Source organism: Ammodytes marinus (assembly GCF_949987685.1).
Source record: "Ammodytes marinus genome assembly, chromosome: 22".
Taxonomy (NCBI): Eukaryota; Metazoa; Chordata; class Actinopteri; order Uranoscopiformes; family Ammodytidae; genus Ammodytes; species Ammodytes marinus.
Genome location: NC_137226.1, coordinates 19,904,248 through 19,926,326, shown reverse-complemented (window position 1 = coordinate 19,926,326; position 22,079 = coordinate 19,904,248). Strand labels below are relative to the sequence as shown.

At 40.7% G+C, this 22,079-nt stretch overlaps 1 protein-coding gene across 4 annotated transcripts in view; it reads right to left on the bottom strand.

Annotated features, from left to right (window-relative positions):
* The window catches only part of osbpl8 (oxysterol binding protein-like 8), a 117,772-nt gene that overhangs the window by 14,367 nt on the left and 81,326 nt on the right, over positions 1–22,079 (bottom strand). For all 4 annotated transcript variants that reach the window (XM_080051038.1, XM_080051040.1, XM_080051039.1 and 1 more), the window contains 8 exons: positions 9,156–9,229; positions 7,566–7,646; positions 7,135–7,236; positions 6,358–6,561; positions 5,139–5,223; positions 4,094–4,259; positions 2,833–3,058; positions 588–772 (listed from right to left, as the gene is read on the bottom strand). In XM_080051038.1, coding sequence (XP_079907164.1) covers positions 588–772; positions 2,833–3,058; positions 4,094–4,259; positions 5,139–5,223; positions 6,358–6,561; positions 7,135–7,236; positions 7,566–7,646; positions 9,156–9,229 — 1,123 coding nt within the window. The remainder of the gene's footprint in view (positions 1–587; positions 773–2,832; positions 3,059–4,093; positions 4,260–5,138; positions 5,224–6,357; positions 6,562–7,134; positions 7,237–7,565; positions 7,647–9,155; positions 9,230–22,079) is intronic.

Genomic DNA, 22,079 nt, shown 5'->3' with positions numbered 1-22,079 from the left:
TCTTCAATACATGCCTTACTGGGTAGAACTCTGTGCGACATGTAAGCTCTTCTCTGCTTTTCATTGTGCTGTTAAGTATCAACAGAACTTGTTAAGAATATGTTTCCCTTTCTTATAACAGTGAGACATATTCAGGGAAAAGTGCCACTCAACTTCAACTATAAAGACACATTTAAAACACAAGGGATCCCCTGTAAACTAATGAAAATAAACCCCGATATGTATTCACATCAACAAAATTCAATAAATGTGTATCTAACAAGATGCCAGTTGTACTATTTATGTAAACCCTCTCTATGCACCCAAAGAGATTACACACATGCACTGTGCAAAGAAGAACCTTATTTAAGCAAGTTTTGAATTCTGTTAAGTTTGAACTTTGGACAGAAGTGTGTCACTGAACTTCCAGTCTATCCTTTACTACGCTAATAAGCCTGCTGTCTCCAGCATCTTATTTAGCATAACAATAAAATCGCTATTAACCTTGCCATCTCGCTCTTGGCAAGAAGGCAAACGAGCGGATTTCCCGAAATGTCAAACTATACCTTTAAAGGCCTTAAAACAAAGAGAAAACGGGAGGTGCTTACTCTGACAGGAAGTCTGCGTGGTAGTAGTAGTCGGAGAGTTTGTCCAGAAAGGAGCGTGGCTCCAGGATGAAGGTGGGCAGCACCACCTTGGATAAGTCCATGCCCGGTCGCACCTGCTTCAGCAGAGTCCAGATCAGAGATTTATTCTCCTCAGAAACCGTCTCTGTCTGAGATTCTTCGCCAGCCTGGAGAGGGAGACACACAGAGGGAAAACCAGATTTTTCATATACAAAATGTACATTTGCGTGTTTACTTGACTAAACCTCATCTGTCTGCATCTGTATTTTTTCTCCTATAATATATATACACTTTTTTTTTAAAGATATGCAAATGTACAACATTTCCTTGTCATACAAAAAATAATAATTTGATTGTAGGTAATCAACAGGTAAAGTTTCATGATGATATCTATAAGTTAAGAATTGTACCCTATTCACCTGCATAATTCGCCTTGATGCTCCCCATTTAGGAGCCAAAACGAACGCATTATCATTAGCCATTACCAATAACAAGCCAACTGCAAATATATCAAGCCAAGTTGAATTGAATGAAATTGAAATAATTTCAATTTCGTAAGATTAAAAGTCAATCTCTTTTTATCGATATTTTCCTAATGTTGCCCTGTACTGGCACTGTCATGTAGAATTAACACTGCTCTGTCTTTAACATTCTTACACTTGACTCCAATTGCTTTAAAGGTGTTATGTGACTGTTTGTACAGTTGGTTAGCAAAAGGAAGTTTTAACGATCTCCTTACTACAAACACTCTGCTTCTGCTTCACTAGATGTTTAATTAGTGAGCTGTTAAAACTCAGATGTCATCGGTACGGAAATACATACAAGTACTTTCACACTTTGTCACAACACGAAGTCTCTTGCAGACACCCACTCACACAGACTGTGATCAAAGCCTGTCCAAGTTACAGCTCTCTCACTAGCAGCCCCAGCAGAGGAACATGCTAATTTCTCCACATTATGCAAGAAACTTTATACATAATTTTTTTTTTTATCCTTTAATCCAAGCTCAAGATGAAAATGGTTGCAAGAAAATCATTTGGGAATTTAGTGTTATGCTGCAGTCATACCAAATCTTGATTTTTTTTTAAAATTAGCTTTCTAGTAAAACAGTGGAGTTGAATCAAAAGCCCCTTTTACACAGCCAGTGAAAGCCGGGAATATGCCAGAATTTCGGCCCTCCGCCCTGCTGTATAAATGCGACCGTTGCGGAACGAGGGAAGAAAGGTGCAAGAGATTGTTCCGGGAATTTTACTACCTCGGGGGGTAGTAAGATTGCCGACACAATCAGTTCCGCCTCTCTGTATAAATGCGGCCAGCTTGTTGTTGCGGAACAGGGGGGCGTTTGACGTTCCATAGCCTACGTTCTAAACATGCGACCATGTTAGCAGTTGAAGGACATGTGTTTAACATTAACCACGGCGGCCTGATGTCCCGTAAAAATCACCAAATAAAAGGAACGGCGTATAATCTAGTTGATCATAAGGTCCGCTGCTCAATCCAAACCCCCACGCTTCATTTTGCAGAGTGTATGAGTCTATTTCTGCCCAGGGGAAGTTGTACAATGGGAAAGCTAGGCTAAGCTAGGCTAGGCTAAGCTAAGCTGCGACCGGATCGCCGCCGCTATTATTATCCTAAGTCTGAGCGTATATCCACACTTTATTTCTGTCTACAGTAACGTGACTTCACACACTGTGTGTATGTGTATGTGTATGTCTGATTGGCAGATCGCTGCCCTCACAAAGAGACTCGCTCACAGCCAACCTGTCACACAAACACACACACACACACACACAAACACACACACACACACACAAAGACACAGAGGCGAAGCAGTGAGCAGCGGAGTGATTTTTGTCAGTTTGGTTAACAGTCCCAGAGATGTTGGACTCAGCGTGTAGCGAGATCAACCGGCACATCGTGGGGACAGTAAAATACGGCCCTCTTACTGCAAGCTCCAGCACTTCTGCTCTCAATTCACTGGCCAGTGTTGTTGTTGTAAAGCAGCTGACCGGCGCGGCGCTAAATGTTTACGTCACACCTGACGCTGTTTACAAGCACCTCTTTCATTCCGGAACGCTGTGTAAAAGGGCTACTGATGCGCCAGCAGGCCGGCGTTGCTTGGTTCTGTGTAAATAACACAGAAGCAAAGCCGGCATTTTGGAGTGATGTTGTTCCGTCAATATGCCGCAATCTCTGTGTAAAAGGGGCTAACGTGTTTGTTCCTTACCTCTCCCAGCTCCTCGTGGGACTGCTCCAGGTACGGGGTTTCCCTCACGTGCTCGTTGGGGTCCATGTCGATGTAGGAGTCGTCTTGGCGCTCTGACGTGTCGCTGTCGCTCTCCTCACTCTTCTCCAGGCCTTCTGGGTCGGACTCCTCGTGGTCCTGCTCTCCCTCCCGGTCCGACTTGTCCGAGTACAGGTCCGGGTCTTTCAAATGGTCGCTGTCATTGAACCTGAAGGAAAGTGTCAAGTGGTAAGAAGTTCAAGTTGGAAAAAGAGCTGGTAGCTGAAAAATGTAAGGGGGTTGGAGGGGTTCCTTTGCTAAGATAAATTGTGAACATATTTGCTACAAACGGAAATCCCAAGACAAGTTTAGAAAGGTGTGGAAACTAGGTGTGTGCACGTGTACACGTGTACACGAGTAACCGTTTAGTAAATCATAACCGTTTAGGAAAAATCAATAAACGAAAACCGTTTAAAAAAAAAATCTTCAAATTTTAAATGTTCTTTTTTTCAAAGTTTTTAAATATGTTCTGGAGACACGCATTTATTGATTTTACATCACTAATAAACTACTTGGGGAGGATAAAAGCTATTCTGCCCAATCTGTCTGTCCCTCGGCGTGTGTGTGTGAGTGTGTGTATAATCGCAAACACACGCACACACACACGGGGAGGCGCCGTTCTCGGGCTCGACTCACAGCCACGGAAGAGTGATGAAAGATAACCTAAAGATTAAAGTTACCCGCTTGACGTGAACTACGCGCGTAAGTAGCCCGAACTTTGAACACCTGTTCAACCTGCATAAACGTGGACATGTGGAAAGCGATAGGCTATATTAATCAGGAAATTAATGAAGTGCGATAATGACGGCGCACATAACAGGCGAACGCGTATGTGTGTGTGTGCGCTCGCCTACAGGACGGCGGGCGCACGAGGACAATGACGTCACAGTTAAAAATACACGAAAAAAATTCCGTTGTGTACACGGTTAGACATTTTTGTAAACGTTCACACCCCTAGTGGAAACCATTTTCGACATTATTGGAAGATCCTTAACTGCTTGATTCATGTTCTCTGCTGCGGTTTGTATTTGTTTATTTTACTTAGTGTTGACAGTTTTATCCTTAATACTACTGACTGATGTTGTAGGGAATACACCTTCAAGATATGTTTCTTAGTTGTTGGTCTTCTGTTTTTGTTGTGGTTGTTGTTGTTAGTGTATTGTGTGTATGTGTCTGTGTTTGATTGATTTCCTCTGCTACTCACTGGAACCCATGGATGTTGTGGGCTCGGAGGAGGCTGTAGAAGTTAATGGAGTGTTCCCCGCCGGTGCCCACTGTGCTCATGTCCTCTTTCCCATCGCGGATCATGGACCTCTTCAGCAGGCTGGAGCACTTCAGGGCCAGCTCTAAGGCGTCCATCCAGCACCGGCCTGGACAAGAGATTTATACTGAGGTGCTTTGACCAAGACAGGTGCACCATTTGATGATTAAAAAGTAAACATTCGAAATATATAATTTATTTTTAATGGAACCAATACACCTGTTCCCATTCCGGGACTAGTTTCAGAAGTGCATTCTCATTTTAATACAAACCACTTTACAGGGCGTCAACTATGCTGTAGCAATCGTAATGATATAAAATATTTTCAGGGATATATATAAAGTACATAAAACTTAAAATGTACACACAGAAAGAAAATGAAGGAGAGTAAATACAGTGCACTCGGGTAGAAACTAGCAAGTGAGACACTGGTTTGACTACTTGACTAATCCAGCATTCAGCACCACGGAGAGAGACTCAGAGAGGGGGAGCCTTGTTTGGATGCTTCAGCACCATGGACAGAGACACAGTGCTACTGGTAAATGGGCTGTGGCCAAAACCACGATGGTACCATTCACCCAGGGTACCAACACATTAGAGTTGAAAGGATTTCAGTGTGTGGAGACAAACGAGCGGGCAGGAATGTTCACAGAGTGAGTGAAAAGTCTCAGGTTTCCTTCTCGCCAGTCAACTGACCTAGAAAGCACAGACTCACTCAGACATGTATAAGTGTGGTTTTTCCGAAGGCCATATTAATGTCTGATATTTTCCCACCATTATCGGCATACAAGAGCGCCTATGTTAAGCAGGTCCGGTTGTTCTCAGTTGCTCATGTTAACATATTGAATTGGTTTCAAAATAACAAAAGGTAAGTGTTCATGTAACCTCCAACAAAAAATACCAATGTAAACTTATGGATTGGTATTCATCACTCAATGTAAGTTGTATCGACAAATAGCTGAAGTGGGATTGACAGCCTGTCTCGTACCATCAGATTCAGAGGCAGCGCGGAAGATGAGGTGGCTGCTGGGTAGCGGCTGAGTGATGGAGCCGACTGCTTCTCCTTTAGGACCCTGATGACAGCGGGAAAGAAAACGGAGGAAATGTATGTTTAACATCAAATTCAGTGTCTCAGGCAGGTATTATATTAAAGAGAGTTGTAATAGGTTTGATCAGCTCATTTTGAGCTTTTTCTCTAGTTTGAGGCCGTTTTGTAACTTCCTTTGTGCTTAACTCGTTGAAGCTGCGGATTTTGTTCTCAGTTTTTTTAATCATTTATGAATGCAGATTAGATTAAATCTATAGTCTTGAGTGTGTCATCATGCAAACAAGCTATGACGGAAGCTGATTGAGTGAAGTGTTTATTTCAAATGGTGAAGTGGACAATGGGGAGAGCATGCTAATTGGTATTCAAGCCTTTTCATAGCATGAACAAAAGGGAAAAACGCTTGCAATGCGAGGTCAGTGATGACTACCAAATTACAGTTGGAGTGGTCGACTGAGCAGAGGTTAGAGAAAATGGAACAAAAGGGAACTGTGCTCTGGCAAATATGAAAATGGCCTGAAAGAAGCAAAGATGAGCTGTTGATTATACGGTTAACAATGTCCACATCTGCTGAACTATTTATTTTAACTGCAGGGGACAAAGGACACCTGATTGTTAGTATTCATTTTGAGAGAAAAACAGCCACCATTAAAATGTATCTATCTGCATAACACTATTATCCTTTTCGAGCTTTTCGAGCTTCCTATCTCATTGTATCCCATTAATGACCTAGACTGTGCCCGTATATTATTCTGTATTTTATTATGACATTTACTATACTATTTAATCCTTTATAAGCCTTTAATTTATTCCAATTTCACCTTTCACTGTGATCATTGGCTGACTCTTCTATTCATTGCTGCTGTCACCAACTACCTCCGCCAGGTTTCACTGACTTTTCTTTATCTTTCCCCAACTGGCATTGCCTGTATATTTTTATCCTTAATTGATTATTAATGTTTTTTAATTAAAAAAGTGTCTGTTTTTTTGTTTTTTTTACTTTACTTACTACTAGTAACACTCTAATTCAACAAAAGCGAAACAAATAGTTGTAGACTTCAATTTTCGATGATCTTGGGATATTTGCTATTTGAAAAATGCCCTGTATATATCCAGATTGGAAGGCTCCATAATAAGGTCAATGTATGGCATGTCTATGTACCTTGACAGCCCAGATGGACTGCTCCAGCGGGTGGAAGAGCTTGAAGCAGAAGCCGTCCTTCTTGGATGGCCGTTCGATGAGCTCACAGGCGTTGAGCAGCACCGTTCCCACCCACTGGCCATTTTTGTGGGTTTTGTAGATGAGCAGGACGCCTGGTTTCAGAACACACCACAGCTTGGTCCAGCTCTTCAGAGTGCCACGGATCTGGATCCAACACAGATAAATGTCAGATAGGATAAGGCCTTACTTTATCAAAAGCAGCTTCAGCTATGCGCTACTTGAGAACTCAAAGTGGGGTTATTCACAGTGTAAGAATTTTTCTGGGGTGGTGGGATATTTAAACTGTACCAAGAAGCCAACACGGGGTGTTGGTGAGTTAACTTGCGTGTGGCTTTCACAGGCATGCATGAGATAAAGTTTCTCGTTTGACTTATTAGTTGGCTAATTTACAGTAACACTTGGGAGATGATCGCACAATCTTAGTATGTTATAGAGTAGGGTTGTACCTGACTCAGAATTCTGTCATTATTGACTGACTTATCAAGCATAGCAACTGCAGCGTTGCCTGTATTTTTATATCAAAATATAAGATGACTAAAAACTGTAAACATATTTTCAGTTTCGGCAACCAAAAGCTGATGCCTGGCAACCACTTACAGCTTACTGTTGAGCTCTGACACCTACTGTTATTTAAAAAAAAGTTGGTGAATGATAATGATAGTATTCTTTGCAATCAACAAACACAACATAAGAAAGGGAATATCCACACGTTCATACCTTCAGCCAGTCGGCCATGACGATGACAGAAGGATCAGTGATGGTGCTGAGAAGCTCCTTGGTTGCCCTCTTCTTTTCTTCCCTGTAGTTTTTCTTCTGCACCTACACCGAGCACACAGACATCACTCATCGATTTACACAGCTGGGCATATTAATACTCCACACTTGCTTTCTCACTGAATTACATTTGGCAGCAAATAATAGAGTAGGAATCTGCCCTTTTCTAATGTGCAACAATACAAAAAGGTCAGGATATATTGACATTTATAGCATGTATAGCGTACAATGTGATTAGGATCACTAATGTGACACGAGTTGACCCAGGGTGACACCACTAGCGTAAGGCTACGTGTTATACTCTCCATATAAGGGGTATTTTTAAGACTCAGTGTCCGGGAAAGCAAGAGCTAAGCTGATTAAAGCTAACTTACCTTGAGGGACTCCTTTTTCGTGAGCTTCCCTCCAGACGCCGACACATCCTTGTCTGAGCCATTATACAGCTTTGTTTCAGACTGTCAAAACAAAAAGGGGGGGGGGGGGGCAGAGGGGGGGATAACATTGAATAATCTCTGAAGACAACAACAATCTATATTATTCCCCATTGCGATGTGTTCCAAATAAATTCACCCACTAAACGACTGAATGTAATATCAAAGTGTTCCTTTTTAACTCATATAGAGTAACAAAAATTATGTTTGACTCAATTGAACAAGAATCAAGGAAAAACGGACAACCGACTCACTTCAAAAACATGAGAAAAAGCTGAAATGTATTTAAAGGTAATATTCTTCAAAGGGATTATTTTAAACTATTTGGTGTGTTTCATTGATGTGTTTACTTATTTTCCCTCTCAAGCTCACCTGCTTCCCTGGTAGCCCAAACTTAGCTCAGTTAGCCAAATGAAGCCTATAAATGCCACTGCAGCTAGCCAGTTGGAGCGATTTACAGTGGACAAACAGACGAGGACGTGAGACGGGGATCCTAAAGCAGGGCTACTTAAGGCCTTAGATGCACACAGGCAGGGTTGCTCAAAGACGAAATGTACATGGTCACGAGCACCAAAGCTGACATCTACTCTTTCAAATCCCTTTCTCTTCAGAAACCCACACCGAGTAGGCCCTGGCTGGGACAGCATTTAATCCTGGGAAGATTGACAGAAACATGGCCAAGCGTCAATTCTGCTTTTCATGGCATGTGTTGGATGCTCATCATATCAGAAGTCCATAGATAGGGATTCATCAAAGTGTTGCCTTGGTTTTGGGAAGCTTTGCTGATAAAGAGCCTTTGAATATTTGAAATGACTAATGTCATAAGTCTTCATACTTCATACAAAATCAGAACAAAACTTGAATAGTATTCCTGTCTGATGAGAGCGTCTCTGTGACTCAGACGCCCACGTTTGCACTGACAAACATATTTGACGTGGACCAGGACAGATGAACTAGACGGGCCTCCCCCACAAGAAACATCTCAGTTTAAATGTTAAATGATGAATGTTTGACACAGTGTAATTAATGAGTGAGTCATCTCAATGTAGTTCACAAAGGCGATGTTATGCACATCCAAATGTGGCTGGTGCAGGACAAAAATAAGTGTCAAAAGAGGAAATGTTACAGCTTACAGCTCTGAAGAAAATGTTATTATTTAAAGACACAATGTTTCGACCATCAATTTAGTCTTCTTCAGGTGTGAGTAATTACACAGCGACCCATGAACCATATTTAGTTATATTGCATCATGTGACCAGGTGATAGGACAAAAACAACCTATAATTTAGGTGATATGTACACCAAGCCAAAGCTAAACATTTTAATAGAAATGATCCCATAAATAAATAGTGACAAGATGTTTACAGGTATCTCTATACTACTGTAGGCTCAGAATGAGGCGAGACAGGTAAAGAACAGAAGACGTGAAGTTATTCTCATATTCTCTGGTTTAAGTACAACACGGACTTCAGAGCACCGTTCCTCCCCAGCAACCATCACAGAACAACAACTCAGTGGAGGGGCTCTCCTTACCTTGCTCTTGGAAATGGAATGTGAGTCTTCTTTCAAAGGCAGAGACAAGAGGTCCTCCTTCCCTCGCTCGAAACCTGTGAGGAACAAACACAACAGCATAAAGAAATGCTCAGTCCATAATTTCTCTACCAACAGCATTCCAATACATTAGACAACCAGCACTGTGGAAAGGCCCCATGGGCCCCATGGCACACTAATGCCTTGTTTCCACTGAGTGCAGGGGCGGCCTTAACGATCTGGGGGCCCCATTCAAGACCTAGTGTGGGGCCCCCCACTTTTTTTTAATTTATTTATTTTTTTAATACATATTTCTTGTGAATGCTGTGCATGCTGCCCGCAAAAAAGAAAACAGATTGTAGAATCCAGTTGGTTCGTAGACGGTTTATGAGATGATGGGCCACTGGGTGCAGACTCTTAAAGGCCCCCCCCACTCCTACCTATCCAGTCAGGTACACTGACTTTTCTACACAGATACATACAATTAATTGTAAAAACATATTAAGGAAGTCAGTGTTTCTTTGGACCATGTTATTGACATGAGTGACTGAGCTCTTTGACAATGCAACATGAAAAGTTACTATCAGTATCTCTGGCTTAGGGCCCCCTGAGGCCCCTGGGCCTGGTAGCATGCTCAAGAATTATTCATAAAAAGGGCGGGCCCCATTGAATTGAATGGGTTGAAACATAGCTAAGGCCGCTACTGACTGAGTGGCACAGTTCGGTTCGACACGGCACAGTTCGGCATCGCACGGTCACACTGTAGCCTGCTGATTAATTAAATGAGGAGGAAAAACACCACACAATAAACAATCACAAAAAAGCCGACAACACAAGACTCTTCACTGTTGCCGAGGTGACTATATAAGCTTGCATGGAAATGATGATTATGTTGACCATTCAACAGACTGCCATGTGTAGCTCCACCCCTTTGGAATGGTTTAGTACCCTAACAAAAGGGCGACAAAAATAAATACGGCACTTTCCGCTTATTATGGTATGATTTCCAACTTTTGTCAGTCAAAATGCAAACAAATGTGTGCCGTACTGAACTGTTCACTGGAAACGTGGCTCAATAGGCATTTTCCCCATTAGACAAAAAGAAAAATTGATTAATAGATAAAACAGGAAGATTAATTGATAAGAAAATATTTTTTTATTTTCAGCAAGTGAATGAACTATTAATGTCTAAAGCCTTTTGAAGAAGCTGCTGTCCCAGTTTTCTCTATAGCTTTTACCCGACTGTTTACTATAGTGTTCCCACTGCTGAGATCAACTGGTGATTGGATATCAAATGTTTTGGAAAACACTTTCGACGCTTTCAAGTCCAATCGTCTGGCCTAGTTACATGATGTCGGTCAGTTGAGTACGGCGTACTTCCAAGTAATTGGAAGCAGGCCACGGAATCTGGCTGGCAACAAGCAGGCTGCCGGCTACAAGTGCTACCTATGTCCTGAGCTTTAAAGTTAGATAAGTTAAGGCTAATGACACGAGGAGGTTCCCTGTTTTAATCCATAGTGTGGCTGGGACAATGTGGGTGTGGACACTGGGCACACAAAGAAACATAATTTGGACGGCTCAACTTTTCCAATTAAGTCAGTGAGAGAAATATGCTTTCCTGTTAATGTCAAACATGGCCTTGATGAATATGTATATGAAAGCCTTTGAGCACCACCTTAGCATTTCCAATCTTTATTACTGCGCAAGTTCCTGACCAATTAATCCAACCTTGGCAACAGATCCCCCACTGAGACCCCGGCAGACTAAAGGTGACAGAGAGCCTGTAAATATTTTATAGCTCCCGTCTCCTACCCACGGCCACCAGAATTCAGCCATGAGAATGAAGGAAGCGCTGTAGTAAATGTATCATTGGAAAAATAGTCGCATCGTGTTTGCCTAGCCTGGGAGTGTATTGTGTACACATAAAGAGAGCAATAAAGATTGAGATAGCAACCAAACACCAAAACAATAAGGACATAGCCACGGAAGGTACAATAGCGCCGTAGGGGAGATATTTCCTTCGACTATAATGAGTAAACACACATACACCAGTGGAACTACTTTCTCCCTTAACAACACCTCTAACAGAAAGGGAAAATACCCTGCTATCCAAGTGCTTCTTGCTCATGAATTAAGAGCATTCATGTCTGTTACAGTACACTTAATGAAATGACAAAGGAAACTAGAGCTACATAGTTTAAATGAAAAAAGGCTCCAATTAGGAAACTGCAGTGATATAAGCAACCAGGGCATGCGATTATCTTTCTTGCCATATTAGATATAGTGCTGCCTTTGTTTTAATGCCAATCTATGTTGTTCCACCAGACCATCTGTGCCCACTTGATCTCCATGCCAACTCCATCTGGAAAACAACTCAAGGGCAATTGACCTACAATAGAAAGCCACAAGAGGTTGCGTAGCTCTTCGTCAATCTTGACAAACAGATAGGATCATAATAGATGCATTAAGTTGATTAAAATGTAATATTGTCTGTGAAATGAATCCATCTATCTCTGCTCGTTTGTTCCTAAAGTAAAAGACAAGTTGATTTTTATTTCCCATGTTCCCATGTAATAATAAATCTTTTAAAAACTTATTTGGTTGATACTTAACTGCTTGATTCATGTGATCTGCTGCGGTTAGTATTTTATTTTATTTTACTCTATACTGTTTAATCCTTAGTACTGACTAATGTTTAGGCAATCCTTTAAACTATGTTTTCTTTTTGTCTTGTTTTTGTTCTATTGTAAAACATTTTTTGAAATAAAGTAAACAAAAAATAGACAATTTGGTTAATGGATAACCCAAGCGAGACAAAGAAACATAAAGAATGATAACTGAGTTGATGTGCTCACTAATTTGCATAGTTGTTAGCCTGTTCGATTTGCAATCAAGCAGTCTGAATAAATTAAAGGAGTCCACAGTGATGATGGAGTGCCACTGTCCAATTTCAGTTCGGGACAATTTAAGAGGCCACCTCTGCACATGATTAAAACTCATGTTCAGAGACCCAAATGTGTTACGATGGCAAGAGGACACACACACACACACACACAAATATCTTGTTGCAAAAAGAATTAATTTATGATAGTGCGAAAAAGCTAGACACAAGGCCTTATGCATATTGTTAAATAAATAATGCTAGTTGACATAATGGGTAGAAAAACAAAAGTTTATCTATCAGTAAGTTAAACATGGGGAAAAAGTGTGTTCCAACCTTGCCATTGCGATAGAAGGATATACTATGAACTCTTTTTTTCTAATCATGTACAACGCATCATTTCAGGTGTTACTTTTAGAAACAGATGCCTCCTTTTGGAAGGATTACGGCCAAAGCCTACTCTCATTACTACAACCCCTGTGAACTTTTTTGGTAACTTTTTTAATTAGACAAAATGTTACAGGACAATGGTTAGGATATGGGATTTGTATTGGGGGGTGGGGGCTTTTCAGGAAATTGCATTAAGTGTTTCTTCCATAAAGGACAATGGCTGAGGCAGGAAGCAATTATGAGTGAAACCCGAAGGAGATGGAGAGGCAGAGAGGGTTTTAGTGGTGTGAATTTCATACATAAATGCTATGAATTGTAAAATGCGCTTTCGTCACACCGTTTCCAATAGAGTGACTCTGAACATTGCTGGCTGTATTTTGCTGTAACACTTGCCTTAATAAGTGTTAAAAAAACATTCGTCAAAATAACATCAAATATTTGACGTATTAAACAGCCAATACTTGAAAGGGTTTTAAAGTAGTTAAAAAAATAAATGCTTCAAGGAACGACTTATGGGAGCAGAGATCAGCTGGCAGAGATGTATTGTTTGCTGTTAAGCTGTCACATAGATAATGGTGACACTGCTGATGGATGCCACTAGGGCTGGCTTAGGTCAAAGTCCTGTCTCCCAGACAGATACTTCTTGGATGCTGCTGTCCCCATCTGCTTTACTCGGTGGACTGTTGCCGACCGCATCTAATGGATGGCAACCGCTTGTTACTTAAGTAACCTAAGAATTATATCATTCAAGTAATGTTCTTCATTTTTGGCAACTACTCGACACTCCCTTGACTTTTACCATGCCATACATGACTTAGTTGTCTCTTTAATGTGAGACAATCCCAAATGTAGTCAAAGCTCTGGTGCAAGGTACAAAATGCGTAGCTTTTATTTGATAATACCCCCACCTTTGCAGCAGCATTCCCAAAGTGTGGTAGAAAAATAACCTAAAAGGTTTGCATCCGGTCTATTCAATACCTCTCACAGCGACCTATTTGGAAAATGCTCTAAATTGGAGAGCCAACATAAAAATAAAAAATAAAAAGATAGGAAACAATTTTGGATATAAAATATCAAAGGAAGGAAGATCAATTTAAATGTCTACATAGAACTGTTCAGTGAACATCCTTTGGGAGATATCCCTGGATGAAAGCTAAGTAAGTCACTTTCAGCACAAATCCCTTTTGATTAGATTTTTATTTGATCAAATATCTTAATGAGAACCAATTTTATTTGCCTAACTGCACCAATTTAAAATGTATCTTCCATTTGCAACATTCAGTATGCCAATGGGTTAAATCGACAGTGCTTGCTTTAGGTGAAAGAGTATCAGGGGGGGGGGGGGGGGGCGTTTGTTTGTGTGTATCGCTGAAGTTGTAGATGAATCACGTCCCACTGCAGACTGACTAAGGCATTTGCTTTCAAAATACTAGGGCTGCAATGATGTCACTCTGCATCAAACATCATAGATAGCAGGTTGAGAGAAAGAATTTGGGAGAGTAAATTGACTGAAATGGTAAAGAGACTGAGAGAAGAAGAGCTGTATGCAGCAACAATGACTGTCGTTCCACATCAATGCCTCACGATTTCAAAACAGTCCAGATCCCCTGAAGCATTGCACCAATATGCCTCGCTCGGACTTAACATAAACTAAGAGGGAAAAGTAAGGGGAAAATGATAATGAGAACTCGTAATTCAGTTCAATACTATGTTAACATTATATTTTAAGAAAATAAACCCTCTATAAACATGTATATTCTATTTATTTCCATTTTAGTATTATAGGATATGAATTTTCTTGTGACTGAATTTTTCTTGTTAGAGATTAAGTCTCAGCTATTAAGTCCTAAAATGAGATGTAACTCTTCACAATACATTCATTTTAGCAAATTCCCTCAGTGTATGCTTCTTTGGAAGGCTTGCCATGGCAACAGTGTCTCTACTATGTGAGCTCAAGGAAATCATGAAAAATGAGAGAAGGCTGGTCTGCCCAAGGTAAAAGAGGTAAATGTGGTAAACTTTTAGATGTCTATCGATTTGGTGGCCAATACAGTTATTGTGAATCCTATCCTTTTATTTATTGTAATACACATGTGTTTTGCTACTGTAGTGCACCACATCCTCAAAGTCATCTGAAACCTGTCTCATCACATTTTCTTCATGGTCAGAGAGGACAATGAATTTTCCAACCTGCAGCATGACCACAAGGGTAAAGCTTCTTGCACTTGTCTTATTATCTTAAAAAATGCACCATTTTCAACTACCAAATCCATTTCCCTCGACATGAAAGGGGCGCAACCACTCAATATTAGGCAGCAATTTCACAAATGAACAACACAATGCCATATAACTTTCCGAGTAAGTGTGTTTGTGGGATATCACAGTTTGTAGGGGTATAAATGATTAAGAGTTTCATACTCACAAAGCTAAACTCAAATCTGTGTTTGCATTTAATGATTTTAATCATAGACCTCGTTCCTAGCCTTTAAACCTGTTTCTTGTGCGGGCCGTCAGGGTATTGCACGAACAACCTTATCAAAATCTGTGATGAAGTGGACCAATTCACATTAAAATGGCTTTTTGCATTTATCCTGTCTGCACACAAGGCAGCTTGACATGACTGTTCTACCACATTATCTCTTGGAAGGGGTGATATTTCAAACAGGATGTGCAGGATTAGGCAGGTTATATTACCATGGCTGCTGTTTTCGGTCAGTGTGCTATTTATAGTGCACCGGGGCTGGGTTCATGTGCACTTGGCCCTTGGTAAAAACAATGACCTGGTGTCCCAACGTTTAATATTTAGAAGAAGGTTTAGGAAAGATTAATTTCTGGTACAATTTGTGGCCTAGTAGTGAACCTTAAAACTCTTTTGTACTAGCCTAATGAAAAAAAATTGAATTAATTACAGCTGCAACTAATAATTATTTTCATTTGACAGGTGATGTCTTTAGATGTCTCATTGTAAAATGTCATAGGCTCTATTGGTCCAAGCTTATAAGAAACTACCTGTTGTTCAACCACTTTAAGTTCCAAGTAACCTTTCATAGCTAAGGTCCTGCAAAAGTCGTTGGGTTGCTAAGCAGCTTACAGCTGATGAGAACAACATACTACTCAGAGTCTCAAATTATCTCTGGATGTATGGTACTTCCTCTTACCTTTCAGACAAGGTTTCTCATGCCTCATTGCCTCAATAACGGAAATTCTGGGGCCAACTCCACTAAGAATGGACCGTGGATGGGCGCTATTTTTTTCTCTCATTTGCATCAGTTTAGTGGTCGCAAAAGCGCTGCAATCCTTTTGTGGATGTGGCCTTCTGTCTTTTGGTGTTCCTCAATGTTCTGTCTTGGTATCTCCTTTAGTTTTTTTTAAAGAGGACCTATTATACTGTTTTGACTTTTATGACCTATAAACGTTGTTATAATGATTTATAGTCATGTTTAACCATACTAGTGTATCAAATAATTACGTGCATGTATTTAGACGTATTCCCTGCTGACCGTCTGGGGTGGCTGTGCAGAGCACTAAACACTAGGGCAGCCGGTCGAGAATTCAAATCGGTTCAAATTACCTGCCATCGTGTCGTCACGTTCCTGGATTTTTCCATGTATGGTAATACTGCAACGTGGTGTCGCGCTCCGGCCATGCCCCCACCTTCCTGCTCTCAAATCTGCCCGCACGCTGCTGAAAGTGTTCCGGAAGGAAGGTAACCAATCACAACGGAGTGGGGTTTGCAGGAAGGGGGGGGAGGGGGCGGAGAAGCACAAAGCCGAGTGTGGACAGAGACTGCTGAATCGCCCAGATGAGAGGAAGCGTTTCCCGAAAATCTACATCGTTTTTTGTGATGTGATTCGTGTCAGGTTGCTCTATAGCAGTTTTTAACAAGAAATTAAGACCAGAAAAGTAGTATAATAGGAGATCTTTAACATCTTGACTAATACAAAGTTCTTCATCTACTTCAGAAAGATGTCCCTGGACCACTTATACGTTGTCCAAATGCTGCTAATCTTTTGATTACGTCATTGAAAATGTCTCATGTAACATTGATTTTTATTTCTTTACACACTGGCTTCTCATCAAACTCAGAAGTAAAAATTCAAGATACGAGCCTTGAATTTGAACAGTCTTTCTTCAGAAAGAAAAGTGGCAAATCATTGTAGAAGCAGTGAGAGGAAAATATCTGACATTATGTTAGGAAATAAGTCTGTGAAACACAGTATTATGGATCACCAACATGGTTGCATATATAAAAAAACAAATGTAATTGGCTAATGGAATACTCAACTCATCATTACAGCTATATAATGTATCAAATGTTTGCTAATTTCAAAATTGAGTTAAGACCAGACAACATATAAATTTGGCTTAAGAGTTGTTCAATAACAGTTAAATCAGGCGTTAATTGTGATTTCTTCAATTGCTTTTGTATTTGTCTGACTGTTTAACATAATGAAAGAAGTAAACTCATATTTAAGAAGATGAAACCATCATGCAACTCAAAGGAGTTTTATTTAAATACGTAGCAAAATAAGTATATGGCAAGTTGCAAGTGCAACAGAAACACATTTAGGCCCTATATCTGCATTTCTAATGGCAAAATTGTAAAAGATACCCCCCCCCCCCACTCCTCCAAAAAAAGAAATGAAATGGCCAGAGGCAATTAGTTGATTGGCAAGCATAACCATCAAGTAGAGCTTTTGACACTACACACATTGCCATCAGACAAAAGAAAATTAGTCATCAACCATCATCATTGCAAAAGCTGTTTTCTATGAGACACAGCCTCAGAGGTTACAAATTGTGATTATGATAAAGCTATGCAAGAGAAGGCACAGCCGTTTCAGCAGACTCCACCGTAGCGTGGAGTCGGAAATTTTGAACGTGAAAAAACAGGGAGATTGAAGTAAAATATACATAACATCAAAACCAAACAGAAAGCGAGTGATTGCAACCTGCCTGCACCACCTATCTCCCTTAAAGTCAGTGCCTGCTAGCAAAGCATCTTAAAAAAGGTTGACTGGAGCCGAGTCCGGAAACTGACTGTGAGAAAAACAGTCAGCCGCGTCTCGTGGCTCAGGTTATTTGTATTGCTGCAGGTAGTGCTGGCTTTTAGGGGAAACAAACTGGGCTGACTTGTGGCCAAGGTTACCTGCATTAATCCCCAGACACGGAAAGGTCTTGAGTAAAGAAAGACAATGATAAAGAATCTCCCCCTCAGAAAGCAGCTGTAGCTAATATGCCCTTGGGCAAAGCATTTATCTGACTGAGCTGCTCATTGGGAAAACTGCAGAGGGCAGGCTGTACATGAAAGTGTGGGAGTGTTTATGCGAAGTCAGCCTTCACTGGATTAAAAAAACAGCTGCAAAGGTGGACCAGAGAACATCCATTCTCTCAGCGCTCCAGGGGGTTACCAGCTGTCTGCCTCCAGGTTTTTACAAATGAACACTAAACTGATTTAATCCTAAATGTTCCGTGGGATATGCTGTGCTTCTAAAAACAAGGATTAACTCTGCACTCTCAAAGAGGTTTGGCTCATTGGAGCCTGAGTAAAAACAAAAAAAAAGTTATGCTGACCCTCCTTTATTATCAGTTTGCACCAGCCTGTTAATACTGCCATAGCCCATAAATGGACAAAGAGGAGAGAGGGTCCATGAGGTATTGAGTCACTAACAAATATATCACAGCTATGACCAAGCACAATTCTTCAAAAGATGCATATGCAGCAGTTAGATTTTGATAAGACAAACACGGTATGTTTCCTGATTCAGAGCATTTAACCATATCTCAAACCTGTTGCTTTAGATATTTTATGACCTTTAAGAAATGACAGTTGCCCTTTGTTTGAAGTTGAACTGAAATAAGCTTTTTGTTTTGGTAAAGAATCCCCTGTGATTATTCTGACTTTTGTACCTTTTTGGCCATAAATTGTACATTTCTAAGGTCAAGGGACTACTGGTAATTTCATGTCACCATTTCCGGGAACGTTAAAAGAGAGACGTGTTATGCAGGCAGCATCACCTCTTCTACAATGTGTAACTGCTGTCGGTGATTCATCAGATGTTGAAATAAAATTAATAAATAAAAAGGGGAATCCGTGGCTAGAATCTTGGCTAATTACTTTCCACTTTCAACATGGAAGATGGCCTGGCTTTCCTGCTTACATTTCCTGAGTGGAAAAAAACAAACATCAACCAACTGTTGGATGTTGTACTGGAACAGATGCATTTAATCACTGTTGATGGCTAAGCTATGTCCGATTGTCAAAAAAAGAGGGAAAAGCGTATTTCATGTTCATAGAATATTCAATTATGACGTGCTCCCTTCAGTGGCGCACCCGAGAAGATGACTGTGCATCTCCTAGCAACACCAGCCCTCAGATGTCACTCAACAGTTGCTATGAGAAACTCTGACCGAGGCAGGGCTTGAAGCCTCCCGTTGACTTGACACATATGATTTTATCCTCTTTTGAAAAATGGAAAATGATGCACAATAGCTGCTCCATCATAATTTCTTAGTGAGGAGGATTTAAATTAAATGGACATTAAATTATACTTTTTTGCAGTTACTTCCATGTGTGATTATTGGGAATAGATGCGGTAAGAGAAAGTCGCCCCCTCCACTGTGTTCATGGTGATAATGCATTCAAATTGACATTTTTGGTTCCTTTCCCTCTGCTCACAAGAACAATATGCTTTTGTTGCAGAAACTTAAGACCAGTGAAATAAGTCATACTAGCCAAACTCATCCAAGCTCAGGCTGAACCCAACCCAAGACTGATCAGACACAAATCAGCTGAGTCCAAACAAGCTTAGAGCATATTAATTATGATACCTCTGTTAGTTTTCTGTTTGAAAGAGTAATCTAATGCAATATATTGAAAGTCAACACTACCGATGAACCAAACTTAATAGCCACAGAAGAGAACTATTTGACACATCAACTTCACAGCCTATCACTGCTCTCCTTTATCACCAAGTACTACGACACTAGTCACTCACAAGGTACAACTACAGGGTCTACACTAATGGGTAAGTCAACACTTCCTAGATTAGAGCTCCACAAAATACCATCTCCACCAAACCATCACACACGCACCTGGCAGCGAGATGGGTGACAGCTCGTTATAGCCCCCGAAGGAGGCATTGCGGATGAGTTTGCGTCCGTCCGGGTGCGGAGGTCGGATTGACGCCGTCCCGCCACACATGGAGAAACGGCGACGTCTCAGCTGGCCCTCCTCCTTCATCATGGGTCCGACGGGATCTCCCTCGGCGTTTGGGAGGGAAAGGGAGGGAGGGGTGGTGGTAGGGAGGGTGCTGGGGAAACTCAAAGGGAGAAGGTCCAGGGGGCTCTGGAAACAGTTTGATCCGTCCAAGTCAGCTAGTGCGCCAAGCAAATAAACCGACCATTGAATACAGAGTAGCTCAGACACAAGGCTTTGAACCAGTGCAGTATGCTTCTTTCCTCTACGCCCCGTTCAGCAGACTGCTCCCTTCCCCTTCACACAAACAGACACACACACACACTCTCTCTCTCTCTCTCTCTCTCTCTCTCTCTCTCTCTCTCTCTCTCTCTCTCTCTCTCTCTCTCTCTCTATGAGTGTGTATGAAAGCAGCAGCCTGTAAGTACTTAATAAGGAATAAACTGAGCCCCTCCTACTCCCTCTCTTCCAGACGGGTAGGAGAGCTGCATCTTCCCTTGTAAATAATAACCCTCATGTTCCACATCTCGTCTTTCTCGTCTGCCCAATCTTTCGCTTCATTTTTTATTCATGATTTTACATTTAAAAAGGGACACTTCACCGCACTTCAACAAACTGGTCCTTTGGGTGGCCTGTCCATGATGTCCACAACACTTGTTAATGTTTTCTAAATATCACCTGAGGCCAATTTAGTGTCAGCATTCTATTTCTGACATGGTTGTTGTACAGGGAGGATTTGGCCAGGATAAGCCTCTTTTTCTTTGCTCACAACAACCATGGAAATTGGGCATTTCCACACATTAAAATATACCCAATGTAACATCACTTGTCATTCTGAGTCTGAGCAGATTTGTATGGGCCATAGACCACCGATGAATAAATGCAACAAGCAGGGAGGCTCAAGCTGCTATTGTTATTCCTGCCTTCCAACTAGTGGCAACACAGATAGTGTGTGTCTGTAAAGGGCTGCCAGGATGGGCACAGCAGAGCAACTGGGAGTAAAAAACAGTTTCACTATTGAGTGTTTGTTTTTGCTTGAAGGAATAGTTCAACATTTAAAATTTTTAGCTTTTTGCCTAACTCTCCGGCTAAAGGAACGGCGACATAAACCGTTCCTGTAACTGTGCGGGCATTTTTTATTTAGAAAAGGACATAGATTGGGACTTTTTATTTACTACGTTATATTGCTTTCTATATGTTTACATGTTATGTCATTTTAGAAATAATTACATACGTGAAAGTCATGGGCACTTCCTTGTTTCTTTCCAGTATGTATTTGGTTCTAAGAGGACATAAAGTGTCAAAATATAGAGCACAACATAACGTGGTAAATAAGAAAGTCCCAACAAGCTCACAGGAGCGTTTAGTGATGTCGTAAAGTTTTTTATTTTTGACTTGCTCCCCTTGACTACATTGTTGAGTTAAGCGAACCTGGATGACCAACCTTTCCCATATCTATATAAACAATGCACTCACAGTTACAAGAATGGTTTCTGTCGCCTTTACTTGAGCGGGAGAATGAAAAAAAGCTAACAATTAGAATTTTTGAACTATTCCTTTAATTCTGTCAGTTTGAGGAAGAGCTGATGTTTGTAGCAACAGAGGGTCATTGATTTCTCAGTTTTTTTTTTTTATTAAACCTGGTTTATTGATTCTGATTTCAGTGTTACATCTGCTTATCAAATCAGAGTCCCTTATCCCCATTAATCAAACTTAGCTTAAATTACTTTGCAAGTCATGCATTATAATGCCCAGGTTTTACATTATTTATTAGCTTTTTAGCTTAACAGCAACGTGGATCTCAGGTTGAAAGTAATTCTTGGTCTTGGAAGGAGCAAATAAGGAACTCTCACCACAAAGTCCATTTTGTTGTAGTAGTTTTGGGATTTTGACCATATCAAACAGTGTTCATCGGCACATTGTCTAGTCATTGATTTGTAAATGGCCACATTTTTGTTTTTTTGAGCATTTTAAGGACTTCTCACTGTTGGCTTAAAAGTTGATGTTAAAATGTGTTCTTGACCTTGGAAACAGCAGCAAGGATGGAAAGCTGATAAATAAGTTTGGCATGATCAAAAGCTTTTGAACAGGTACAAAATTGACCTTGTGATTAGATTGTTTTCACAATGGCTGCCTGAAGGTTTTTTCCAGTAAGAAAAAAAAAGATAAGATTCTGTAAGAGATGTTTACTGATCTTAACACCGTGTTACCAAAAGGGATCAAACAAATCATTTTCTATCAGAAGCCACTCTTTATATTCATCGAACAATATGGTTTTTGCTGATAATATAACCGCTTAGGTAGATGATAATTGTAAGTTGTTGGCAGCATCAATGTAAGAACATTCACAAACATTCTTTGTTGTTTGACAGTTGTGCATTGATAAAGACACAGGTAATGTCTTATTGCAGAAAGGCTTGCATTCTGTAGGTAGACAAGATAACAGTCTGGTAAACAG